Source organism: Salarias fasciatus, chromosome 2 (assembly GCF_902148845.1).
Source record: "Salarias fasciatus chromosome 2, fSalaFa1.1, whole genome shotgun sequence".
In the NCBI taxonomy this organism is placed as follows: domain Eukaryota; kingdom Metazoa; phylum Chordata; class Actinopteri; order Blenniiformes; family Blenniidae; genus Salarias; species Salarias fasciatus.
In genome coordinates, this window is record NC_043746.1 from 16,911,278 (window position 1) to 16,924,783 (window position 13,506).

General features: G+C 42.5%; 1 protein-coding gene across 1 annotated transcript; it reads right to left on the reverse strand.

The window, feature by feature from the left end:
* Nucleotides 1–1,940: 1,940 nt before the first annotated feature.
* On the reverse strand, nt 1,941–12,320 carry LOC115401809 (atlastin-3-like). The gene is made up of 14 exons (XM_030110150.1): nt 12,184–12,320; nt 9,741–9,963; nt 8,279–8,413; nt 5,899–6,003; nt 5,765–5,815; nt 5,590–5,646; nt 5,381–5,473; nt 5,119–5,257; nt 4,805–4,932; nt 4,669–4,725; nt 4,513–4,584; nt 4,210–4,401; nt 3,883–4,122; nt 1,941–3,016 (listed from the first exon to the last, which is right to left on the reverse strand). The coding sequence occupies exons 2-14, from the start codon at nt 9,942–9,944 to the stop codon at nt 2,954–2,956; spliced, it is 1,536 nt and encodes a 511-aa protein (XP_029966010.1). The 5' UTR covers nt 9,945–9,963; nt 12,184–12,320; the 3' UTR covers nt 1,941–2,953.
* Between the last annotated feature and the right edge of the window lie 1,186 nt (nt 12,321–13,506).

Sequence of the window (13,506 nt, forward strand, 5' to 3'; positions counted from 1 at the left end):
ATAATAAATGAATCAACTTTTTATTTTTTTGACAAATAACCAATGTGAGGGTTTCACTGAGGGTTGCATATAGAAACATTTCCATAAACCATTACATTGTTTAGATGCAGCAGGCCCTCAAGCTTGCTGAGCTGGTTTGACCACTTCAGACGACTGAAACTGATGCTGGGAAATGAGAGTAACTTTTCTTGGGTTACATCATGGCTGCTCAGGTGAGACACGAAGAATTGTAATTTCAGAGTCGCTGCTGGCTGCGTGCCCTTTAGATTCCCGCCCTTCACTATTTGCAACATAATTGTTGTGTAGAAGCTGGTTTGTGTCGTTCTTTGGCAAGAGGAGAAGTTTATGTAGATATCTGACTTTACACCCAACATACATGCTCAAACAGTGAATGCAGATCATGTTTTGCTTTCTTAAGTTATGACATTAAATGGAAGGATGTAATTCAGTATCCCTTTGTAATCTAAGTATCTCCATTCATTGTAATCCATCCCCTTGTAATCAATTCTACCAACTGTAAAGGCTGTGCAATGATCACCACCAAAATATGAGGAAAAACAAACATTGAATAATCCAAAAGACAGGAAACGTAAAATGGTTAAAGGAAAATAAAACTCAGGTAAATGAATACACTCAAAAGGCGCATAAGCAGTTTCAAGCTTTGTTTATTCTTTACAAAACAGCATTTTTCATGTACTGGCTACCATACCCCTGCGAGAGATTATTACATCAGCCGTTACAATGATATTGCATGCATTTATCCACTTTTGGAATGAGCTGTGTGCAAAAAAACACCAAGAAAGGGGGGGGGGGAAGGCAGCTGCTTGTAAAACATCCTTGAGTTTCCTCCTTGAGTGGGAAGAGAAATATGGAAAGTGCAAAATGATCACATGTGGCCCCTCATAGCTTCTGCCTCAAGTGACATGCAATCACTGGGAGATCAAACCAACCTCAATCAGCTTGTTTGTGTTCCTACCGAGTGCAGAAAACACTAAGTTGTTAAAGTGCACATTGCTGCTTCATTATAAACTCCAGGATCCCACCTCCTCTCTCAGGCTAAACGAGACTGCGACTGATTTCAAAAAAATAAATTATTGGAATTCCACTTCTACGAAACAAATTCAACTCAAGAGGAAAAAAAAATAGATTTCATTATATTATGAGATGTAGGGCACAGTTGGAAGTAATCACTGGTTTTTAATCCACGATCTGATTCGGCGGTGGCCTGAGAAGCCCGGCATGGCCCCAAAAAAAGGGGGAAAAAAAACACTAAACCCTAACAAATCCACAGCATGGTCCTGCTTTTTAACCCTCAGTGTGGAAGAACCATGACCGCACATAAAACATATGAATAAACCCAGCCCCAGTTATGATTGGTAATGATTTGAAGCTGTAATGCTAGCCCTGTGTGGGATTTACTTTATCAAAATGACACTCTCAAAAAGAGATCTACAATAACACTCAAGCAATTTTTAACAGGATGAGGCTGTGAACAGTTTAAAGATGCACAATTCTCTACAGTATTGAATGATTTCTTTCTTCATTGGACTGACTGTTGGTATATATGCAGGTAATTATCCTTTCAAATTGAGTCACTGACAAGACCGAACCTCTCCGAGGGAGACTTTGACACATCCGTACGCCTCACAGCGACGGTGTGCATGCAGATGCAAGAATTCAATGGAATGATTTCCAAAATAGACACAACTTCAACTAGAATGAATGTAAATGAGTCCCAATGAAATGTGGCTGATATGGATGAATCCTCATTAAATACCCTCCTTATTTGCAACCTGGTCACCACTGTGAACTTTGCATCGCAGTATTACAGTAGTATACTGAGTGTTTGTCTGAGTGGCACACAAATCATGAATGACCTCAAAAAACAAACAAACAAAAAAAACAGGAGAACTTTCCCGAAGAGTCGTATTTTTGCTGAGCATCCATGTCCTGTACTTTGTAACCTCTCTTTCTTGGTCTGTTTAAACTTTTTTTTTTTTTTTTTTTTTTCAAATTCTGAGCTCCTGAGCAAACTGCAAACAAACAGTTTTAAGGAATGTTTCATGTTAGATTCTTGAGAGAATGAAAGAATTATAAAGCTAATTCTTTGGTTCCCTGGATGTTAGTTTTGATATGTTGGCGTTTTAAAACCTTTGGAGAATATCTAGTCTCTCCCCTGTCTTTGTTTCATTCTTGTGTGGTTAGAGGATCTACAAGATGCAACATATTTCCATCAAGGAATAAACAATAAAGCATTTGAAACGGATGCATTTTTGAAACAGCGTAGGAAAATCTTTAGAAAGTGCATTTTTCCTCTTCTGCTCTCTGAATAACAACACTTACCCTCCCCAAAATGCTTTTTTTATATAATATAAAAAGCAAGTATAGAAACTGAGTGGAATGCTGTAAGGCTGATAAGTAAAAAAATATAGCCACACAGAAATATGTATAAATGCATAAGCTGTAAAGCCAGAAGTTTAAAAAGCATTTCTACGCTGCAGAAACTGTTTGATTGAAAAGCACCCTGACTTCCTCGGTCTGATCAAATACATATCTAAGATGCGTCCAGCTGAAACATAAAAAAAAAACCCAGATCTTTCTTTCAGGTTAAAGGTAAACATTGACTCCTCGGTTAAGACCAATTGTAAACTCGTAAAACGGCGGCAGTTTAAATTTGAGATGTAACAACGAAACGGACTGAGATGGCTTTCAGTCCCTGCTTTTCTGAATCAGGTCACCTTTATTTCAGCCCGGAGAGTCACCGGCTGAAAATGTGCATATAGAGACAGAGATGCTGGTGAATTTGGCCTCACGCGGTTTACCTTGTACCATTGTGTTTGAGCTGCAGGTTTGTTCCAATGGGTGGCATGATAAGGCTTCAGTGCTGAATGTGTGCTTGTGTAGTGTGCGGTTTTGTGTTGCATCCAGATTGTGAAGCGCCACATGACTTCATCTAGTTGGATTTCTTCTGCTCAATGGCGCTCGCCCCTCTTGACTTGTTCAACGCAACAGTCGCCTGAAAAGAGCAAAAAAGGGGAAGAGTTCATCAGACTGCATTGTGGGTTGAACTGCAGCTTGCAAGTTCATGTAGGCTCTTTTTTTTCCAGGGTTGAGGCTCCTTTGGTGCCACTGCGGCTCAAACCACTTCCGCTTTTGTGAGAACGAGAAACATAGCATGCATGATATGAAACGGCCACTCTGTGACTGAGTGTTCAGATAAACATGTTTTTGTTTGTCAATAACAGAAGAAGGTTACAACTGTATTTTTTGGGGAATTGGGAAGAGCGCGCTTCTGACGCTCCCCTTCAGGATTGTCACAGTTTGACGTGGTTCAAGTTTTGGGTGGATGATCATTGTTCAACAGCAGGATTCAAACCAGCGAGCTTCGGGTTACAAGCTCACTTTCCCTTACCCATAAACACCCAATGCTACATTTCTGTCAGGGCAGTTTAGCTGGTCTGACACAGTGAAAACAGATAGAGATGGCTTTCAGGCAGTTGTGTAACTGACCTGAAGAGCAACACAGGAAGCAGCTGGTGAGCACTGTCACATACTTCTAGCCCTGACAGGAAAATAACAACAAGTAGCACTTTGCAGTAGAGGGCGCAGTAGTGTAGTTTTTAGCATTCCCAGCACATTCAGAGGATGTCGCCTTATTCAAGTCTGGGTGTGGGCTCTTTCTGTGAGGAGTTTGCATTTCTCACACTGAAAAGTCTATTATTTTAGTCATGTTCTTTATTTTTCTTAAGTTTTTTTCAACACTCTGTTATATAGAGAGTGAAACAACTTGTGCAATCTAATGGCTGTAACTTCTGGAAAGGAATAGAAATTCTTGAAAGGAGAACAAAAATGATTGTGAACAAACAGCGCGGTTATTCTCACCTGCTCCAGTACGACGCCCGCAGCCTGGTCAATGGCGCCTCCCACATGTCTGTATCGACCAGAGTACCGGATGAAGGCCCACGTCAGCATGGCCATCATGACCACACCCAGAGTGCAGTCGCACACCAGGGCGAAGGTCGACAGGCCCACGAAGAGAAACACGCCAGACAGAATGTAGAGGAGGCAGACGAGGACGAAGAGCACGGCGGGAGTCCGGAAGGCGCTGAAGAGGTTTTTGGACTTTGGGACAGGAGTGGCAAACATGTCAATAAACACATCTCCATTCATGTGCACGATAAAACGGTTAAAATAAGACTTGAGCCTTACCTCGTTGTGCTTGCTGTAGGACTGCCACATTTCTTCCAGCTCCTTCTCCAGCTCTGACTGGTAACGGTCACAGAACTCTTGTCCTCCCATCTTCTTCGTGGATGAAAAAGCGTGGAGAGCCTCTTTGACAAAGAAGTTGCTTTTTTCCTCCAGAGATTCAGGGGCCACATAGGGCAGATCCCCCCCACACACCTGACGACATGGATGAAACAGACACACTTGTTTCAATTTACTGACTTCCACCATAAATAAAATCGCACCACCATATGTCAGACACACGCCATTTACGTATCCATAACTAACCTTCTCCATGTTCTTGTAATACTGGTCTTTGGCACTGGCCACAGCTGCCAGGTTATTAGCCTCTGCTGTAGCCTGGAGAGATTTCAGACATGTGAGTGAGACACAACACCCTGCTGAGAGGAAGAAGTTTGACACCAGAACTAACTGTGCACATACCATGAGCATCGTCTTTGGCTCAGGCAAATCCTCTCCCTGGTAAATCTTGATGTAAGCCTGGTGACAGGCGAGAGTACGGGTTGGAGAAGATCTGACCGGGGGTTCAATACCTTTCTTTGGATGACGACGATCTTACCTTGAAGAACTCCAGCAGGCCCCGGCAGGTGACTTTGTTCCCATTAATTTCCTTTGCAGCCACCCGGTCTGGATGCAGCAGTTCAGGAATGAGACTCTTCAGCTGGGCTTTGAACTCTGGGGCCACATCTGAAATGAAAATACACAGGCTCAGGAGCATGCTCAGTTTACAGACCTAGTAGAAACAGCAAAGTGGAACAATAAAAAAAAAAAAATACAGGTCAAACAATGCTGTATTTGCAAGATGCCTGATTCATTCTGAGCATGGACTTAATTGCTCAAAGAGCTTTTTCATTTTTATTCTGGGGACTTTACCACAAAGCTGGCCCTCAAAAGCAGGGCTGGTGGCGACCTTCAGCCCGGGGTGGGGCAGCAAGAAGCAGGAGATGTCAGTGAAGCACGAGTGAATGTGCTCCCTCACTGTTTGCAGCTCTTCGTGTTGGGAGTCGGTAACCTTGAAAAACACATTCAGAAACCTGCTGTTGAGACCATCCAAGTACAAGTTCATTACTTGTACTGTATGTAGCTGATATGCATCTAAACAACTCTTCCAAGCCAACAAAAATCTAACTGGTACCTGCAAACGCTTATCCAGAAATTCCTCACCACCTTTGAAGCCGTATTTGTATTCATAAGGGAAGCTCCAGTCCCTGATTAAAAACATCAAAGACTGCAGGAGGACAGAAAAAGTCAGATATTAATATGCAAATGGACTGCATACAAAGAGAAAACACACTCGTGGCCATCATTATTTACAGTGCACAAAATCTGTTAATTTCTAATCACCTGAAAGGGCTTCAGAAAGATCTCATCCATAGCGAGACGACCGTACTCTGTGAACAGCTGTGAGGAGGAAGCAGCCATGATGCCACATTAGTACTGAGGATGCTGATGACTGCCACACAAAAGCACGAATGAAAACACTAAGTTCAGCATCAAAAGTGGCATCATAGAAGCTGACCTGTAGCTGCTGCAAGTCGTCCTCCTGAATATTCTGCGAGAGATTGTAGATCTGCAAGACAGGAAGTGTGTGAGCTCTCTTCACTGGAGCAGGGAGCGAAGGCAAATGAGTGAAAACCAGATGAGTTCAGTCACCTGTACTGAGCTGGTCATGGTGCTGAGGGCAAAGATGGTGGCGCAGTCCTTTACGGTGGACTGGTCATCGAACGCTCCCTGAGTGTCCATCAACAACACGGCCACCTGCAACAACGGAGACGGAAAGTAGCCAAATTTGACGACCTCGGGCTGCTGTTTTATGCAGGAACAACATGTTGCAGCATGATTTGTTGTTATACTGTCATTCAAATCACACGCAAACATGATACAGTGGCAAGGCCAAGAAATGAAACTAAACTAAATTAAACTAAACTAAATTAAACTAAACTAAACCAAACTAAATTAAACTAAACTAATCTAAACTATACTAACTAAATACTAGTTTAAATACTAAACTATCCACAAAGCTGCCCTAGGAGCTAGAATGCTGTGGGAAGTACGGTGCACTGAGCCCTATCCTCTAATGTCTGAATGTTATTCCCTTTAGTCCGTTCATTGCTTTTCACCTGTTGTCCCCCCCTTCGAGGGGGAGTCTTCTCGAGTTTCAGTTGCTGACTCCACTATTACAAGAGCCTACGAACAAGCTCCGGCCGGACCGGGAGGACACTCCTGTCGGTGCTGCCCGCGGACTGGCTTCGGTTCTACTTCTGGGATCCGTAGTTCCTGTGCTGGACCGTCCAACGGACTGTACTCAACATTGCCCTAGGCTTTACTTTTTATTGTCTCATGCTAGCTGTTGCCAAAGCTGTCCGTCCCTGGGAGAGGGATCCCTCCATACTGTGGTTCTCCCCAAGATTTCTTCTTTTCCCACTGGGTTTTTGGAGTTTTTTCTTGCCGGATGTGAGGGTCTAAGGCGGTGGTTGCTTCGTTTTGTCTCGTTACTGTGAATCTGACATATTAACATTATGCTTATTCACTGTTTTTATTTTTACCAATCAATGTAACATCTTGAAGCCCTCTGAGGCAACTGTTGTTGTGATACTGGGCTATACAAAAATAAATTGATCGATTGACTGATTGAAATGCATTTAAATATCTCCTTTCAATGACAATACCATTCACAATGCTTTACAAGGAAATACACAAATAGTGGGATAGAGCTAGTGGTTCATAGACCTGTATTAAAATGACAATATCCCTTTTAGTTTAAACCTATAGCAGTCTAAAGATGTGCTCTCTGTTAATTGGTAACTGTAAACTACCTGTAGGTATGAATGAGTGAATTCTGAACCCATTAGCAGGTAAGTTTTCACAAACTCTGCCTCATGATGAAGCTTTGCTGCTATTTTCCAGTCAATAGGGTAGGAGCACCGATCTCTCTACGAGCTTTGCTGCCATCTGCTGTTTAGATCTGGGCCTCAGCCTGGCTTTGTCCTGTGTGCATGCCGAAATAGTGCGACCTCTAGTGGATGACTTAAAAACTACTCCCTTGAAAATTGAAAATTAGTAAAATTTGTCATTCCTAAACTTTGCAAGTTATGGCACAGGCCGGATTGTGGGTGCGTAACATTTCATCTGACCCCCCATTTTGGATCAACTTAATGGGAAGTGAAAAGAAATCAACATGAAATGACTACATAAGCTACAGCGACAACTATCATGCTTTAAATGATGCTTTTCTTCTTTGGTCAAAGAGTGAGTAGTTCAGGCTTCGGGGAACTCTGTGATGAGCTGCTAACCCTCCACGGTTGAGGTGGTTCTGGCATCTGATTTGGAAGCAAAGTGAACCTGAAATCTATAGGTTATCTTTGCAATCTGTAGAAATGCCAAAGGGAAAAGGGGAAGATATTCAGAATTCAGCTACAATGCAATAACTGCTCTAATGTTGCCTCAAATATCACTGGGTGATGAAAAAAGGCCGGCAGCAAACTTGCCAGTTCATCTCAGTGAATCCCCTACTGCACACGTCAACACACACACACACACACACCTGTGTTTGCTCAGTTGCTGCCAAGTGAAATATTTTAACATATCTCCACTTGTGCAGAATCAAATCTTGAACTGAAAAATTTCCATCTGACTTTTCCCATCGCTGTTCGCGGCTGTAACCCACTTTGAGCAATAACAATTCTATTGCTCTGTTTTTTGAAAGATTCAAACTCAATAAAAACTTTAAATGCACCTCTGGATAACTAGCGACACCCTGATCTGTGCATCACCGCTGGAGGAGGCAGAAAAAAAATAAGCCAACGGATAATTACATTTTTCTAGTAATCCAAGTATTTCTACTGAAATCTCTACTTGTGCGTGCATAATAACTGACTGAGTCAGGTGAACATTTCTCACACAGCTCTGGAATGTAAATGGGTTGGCTGGCTCTGCTAACCATGTAAACATGTTGACACTAACCCACCAGGTGGGGTTAAAATTAGGATTTTAGATCCGTGTTAAAACAGCTTGAATGTCAGCGTGTGATCACCTCTGTTCCGTCACTCCTCGTGACGAGGAAAACGTCACTCCACAGCTGGATGCCAGTCGTCTCAGGTTCGGAACCTCCTCTCCAAGAAAAGCCAGTCAGAGGCTCGTCGTCTTCGCCCAGCCAGTTCTCGTCACCCTGCGGGGAAACGGGTTACGCCCACATCTTCAATAACAGACAGTGCCGTGAGGTCTGGTGCCATGAGAACACGTGATAAATGGATTTCACTTATATATTAACACTATTAATCACTTTCACCCACTCACACACATCGAACCAGCAACCTTACAGCTGTGAGACAACCACTCTCCCAACTGAGCCGCAGACATTTCGTTTGAGCACTGAAAGATATCCTGTGTTTTGCCACACACTGAAAGCCACAGCAGCTCTTTTCACTTGAAACGAAAATGGAAATTCCCTCCGCTGTGCATAATTTACAACACAGAGTGGTACTTAGTGAGCCGTGCAGCTTTCACGTCATGATAATCTCCTTGGTTGTTTGTTTCACTGGCCTCGTTTTAATGATCACGGTCGTTCGGCGCCTGAAGAGGGCACTGCAGGAGAGGGATTGGAGCTGTCGAGCATTAATGGGACTCATCCATCAAGACAGTGGGTGTGAGACTTGGTGTGACAATGGTTTACAAAATATGGAGACACCAACATAAAGAGGGTGTCTACTCCTTAATGGACTTTATGATGAGTGCAGCTTTTTTGTGAACTTGTTAGTCCACATGCTGCTGCAGGGAGGGGCAGTAATGTGGCGCGGCCGCATGCGAGTCTTCTTCCCAGACACTGTTAGTGGTTTTCCAGGTTCTCACACCTTCAGCACAAGACAAACTCGTCTGGGCTGAACTTAAAAAACCCTCCGCAGCTCCACCCTCGGCGTGTATCAATTACATTTACAAATGCAAAATTATGTCTCAAAATATTAAAGCAGAGACAGTTTGTTAATTTTCTGTGTTCTGGAGTTCAAGCGGAGAAGAATTTTATGATTCAGAGCTTGGGGAAAACATGGTTAACATTTTTTCTGACATTTGAACTTTCATAACTATCATCCTAACTAAACCAGCATCTGTAGCTGCTCGAGCTCACCTCAGGATCACTTTCAACTGGATGAATGGCAACGCGTCGTTTTTTACAGCTCAGAAAATGTTCACAAAAGACAAGCCTTTTTCTTCCTAAGCGCCAAACTGCAAGTGATTGGTTGAAGTGATACGTGAGACGTGTTACCTTGGCAGCCTGATCCTGACCTCTTTTCAAACTGTCATTCAATACGTTTTCAAAGTGGAAATTGCTTGCCACATATTTTGCTCTTAGCATCTTCCAGCATGTAAAACGCATTGATTTTTATTGGAGGAGGCATTAATTTCTGCAGCAGACACAGTGAATCAGTTTGAGGTGGGTCATCTTTGACATGGGGTGCACTAGATGGGTTTCTGAAGGATTGTGTTTCAGCTCAACTCACCTTTCTGTACATGTAGCGGATCATGAAATCCAGCAGGAAGCTCTTTCCTTTCCTGAAGGCTCCCGCCACTGAGAGGACCACGACATGTTTGTCGCGGACCTCTGGAGCCAGCAGGATCTGAGACAAAGCCTCGGTGTCCAGGGCAAAGGAGTGGTCATCCTTAGACACTGTGACGATCTGCACTGCTCGTGGTTCACGGCCCATTCTGCAGAGTTACTGGTCCCTGTGAACATCAACAATACATCATGAACAGCAGATCAATGCTGATACTGAAATCATGTGCAAATAAACCATTTTTTTTTTCAAGCAGCAAGCCATTGGTTTTTAAAATAAACTGTGTAGTTCATAACCTGTGAACAGTCAATCTGTTTTTCTTCACATTCTTGATTGTACCCATTTATTAAAACTAAGATATTTTATTTATTGCAACTCTCAGACCTAATAATTCATTTCACTCCTCTAAAGTCAACAGTTGTATGAACTTATTTTCTGGACAATAACATAATAACTCTACATCATAAGATGACACGAGGTTTGAGACTTTCTTTCTTTTAACACAATATTATTATTTATGAAACTGCAAAAGAGAGGTTACTCTAAAATCCCTTGTCTTGTCATTTGCACTGGCAAGAGAGGAAATGATTTGCACTTTGTAATCTAATATGTGAAAACGATGGACAGCTTTCCAATTTTTTGGACATCGATGGAAAATATTTGTCTAATGCAAACTGTTACTATTATTACTACTATTGATTCTCAAAAGGAGCCATTTGCAATGTGTAGTTACAACATTTTGTGGCTGCATTGCCAAACTTTATTTTGAAGTCATTTAGACATTTTTCCCCAGAGTTAAAGAGCTGCCTTCATATCTGCAGTTCTAACTGTCACGACCAAACTGGAGCAGATCTGTTCCCAAGAATTGACGCTGCACTGTGATGCAGTGGAGAATGGCCGTGGTTCGTGTCTAGTTTGCACTTGTAAGCACTTTCTATGTGGAAGTTGCATGTTTTTAAAAATAAATGAAGTTCCTAAATTGCTCTGAAGTGAATATGAATCTATGCATTTATTCAGAGACAGTCATAATCAGCTGGCATCAATTTGAGCTATATGCAACCTTGAACTGGAGAAAGCAGTACAGGAGGGTAGAGTTGACATATACTTCTTTGATTTGTTCAAACGCAGTGTAAACTCTGAACGTATCCATCCCCTCCAACTCCTGGAGAAGGCAGGGCACACCCTGGACAGGTTTCCAGTCCATCACAGAGCAAAAACAAAGAGACAGCCTCACACACTCACATTCATTCACTTCACAGGTTTGCTATTGAACTGTTGGAGAAAACTGGAGTACCGACAGAAAACCCATGCAAACTCAAACATGACTTCCTGGCAATGAGGCTAGAGCACTGCAGCTATAAACAACAAAAACATCTATCATAATAACTATTTTGAAAATGGCTACAGATCTGTCATTGGCTGATGCTGTCCTGTGCTTTTGGGTGATGGTCCGCTGTCGGAGAAATGTTCTGAGTCACAAGAGTCTGTCAATATGAAATAAAACTTAAGTCAATTCAAAAGGCTAGTGGTTGTAGAGCAGTTGACACTGATTATCATTTTCAGCTTTACTGAAACATGAGATATGGATAACTTGCTTATTGAGAGCAAATCATTTAAGACCGTGCTTGATGCAACATCAGACACGCAGGAGACAGTATTTCTCAGTGTGTGCAGCTGCCTCGGGCTCCTCTCATGGCTGTCATGCTGCCCTCTCCGCAGCTAGTGAATCAGCCTTCCCTGATCACTTCGACCTCCTCAAAGATACTCATTGTTGCTGCTTTCTGGAGGAGGACTTCCTCTACCACAGCAGGGAGGAGCCCTCGCAGCACTTTCATCTGTGTGGGTAATGCCCACAGCTGGCACCGCGCTGCCTTCCACCAGAAGCCCAGCAGCTTCAAGGTGTGGCTGTGAGGAGGAGCTGCTGCTGCTGCTGCTGCATGCCAGCCATTTCTCCGCAGTGAATGTGTGCGACCAGGCTCAAAGAAAAACCCCGCAGTTCAGGCGAAGTCACACGATGTAATCTCACTGTGTTGTGCAGCCACGAAGCACCACATGAGGGGAAACAGTAAAGCAGCTTATCAGCGATTAAAGCTGCTTCGCCAGAGCACCTAAACTCAGCGCAGCACCAACTTTAACGAGGCTATCAGCACGAGTTGTTTCGCCTCACAAAATATTCCCAGCTCACACAAACTCACAAATATTGTCCCGACGAGTGGACGGTCGTTTGTTACGTTACATGCAGTCAGGCTGTAACAATAACGTAGCATGAAACCGTTAAAATTTCCACAAACATGACACCGCAATCACAAACGCACGCCTTCCAGATAAAAAGAGGCAAGCAAGCAACGTATCCGGTCACTTTAGCTTGTGTTTCTCTGTCTAACGTTACCTTTAAAGTCTTCAAACTGCTCCAACTCGATCTCCTGCGAGTCCACAAACGACTGAAACGTAACTTTTCACTCTGGCATCAAAACAACATGAGAACTTTTTTCCACCGAGGCTCTTCCGCCTCCAGGCAGCGCACAGACTCATGGGAAATGTAGTTCCTGTGTGACGTCGCCCTTCTGTTCCGTCGGTTCCGTCGTCTCTAGAAACTACAACCAGCCCCCTCTGCCAACTCAGCATCACTGCCATGCAGTTTTTATTAAAAAAAAAAAAAAAAAAAAAAAGGTTATGGAACTACAAACGAGGTTATGTAAAACTACTTTTTAGTTTTTACTTTCAAGAAAATGCTTTGGCTTGAAAGAGACAAAAAGGAAACTTAACGAGTCATTCTCTCTCAGTTTTAGAGCGCACTGTCAGTGCTGTGGTAGTTGTATCAAACACATTCCACAGAGATTAAACACTTACAAAAACATACACTCCAAAAAATGTTTTAAAAAATTTTAACCTTACGCAACAATAGTAAAATGAGGTCAAATTTTTCAATGCGTGTAAAGGCACAGAAAAAGGAAACTTCAGTAAAACAAGGCAAATGTATTCCCTCAGCACCATTCAGACACAAGGAAATTCACAGGGCTTACAAGGAAACAAAGATATGCTTTAAAGCAAGTGGATTAAGAATCCTAATCTTAAGCAATTAAGACTATTAAATAAATGAAAGCACAGCAATTAACAGATTCACAAAAAGTTTTTTTTCAAAGTATTCAGTTAAAGGTAATGATATAAATAAAATCTAATGTTTAAAGAAAAGCCTGGGCAAATAATTGTGTTTCAAGACCTTATGTAAAAGAAGGGAACACTTAATAAACTTCTTCCCAAGAATCTATGGGATCTGGATATTTCATATTTTACAAGAAAAGCCGAGACACATTCTTTTTGACAAGATAGAGTTTGAAGTCAATCCTGGCTGCAGTGTCCCAGAGAATAACAGGCATTTATCTGTTATCAATCTTTCTATAAGAGCTTCCTCACAAGTATGACTTTTCCATCTCTGTGTAGTCACTGAGTGTTCTTGATGAATTTGTTTTGTCACATCAAAGATCCTCTGACTTGTTAGGCTCCCGCAAACCTTGTTAATCTATTCAATCATACATCCATCCATCCATACACTGCTGTAACCTGTTCAGTGCCGTGGGGTACTGGAGCCAATCCAAGCTAAGGGTGGGTGAGGACAGGTTCCACCTGGACAAATTACCTGTCTATCACAGGGAAAACACAGAGACAGACATCCACATTCCCACCTAGGGGCAATTTAGGGTCCCCTATTAAC

Coding starts and splice junctions, on each gene's coding strand:
- LOC115401809 (XM_030110150.1), bottom strand. CDS start 9,944: ATGGGCCGTGAACCACGAGCAGTGCAGATCGTCACAGTGTCTAAGGAT. Junction 6,004..8,278: donor CGAGGAGTGACGGAACAGAG/GTGATCACACGC, acceptor CCGTTGTTGCAG/GTGGCCGTGTTGTTGATGGA. Junction 4,585..4,668: donor AGCCAAAGACGATGCTCATG/GTATGTGCACAG, acceptor AAATCTCTCCAG/GCTACAGCAGAGGCTAATAA.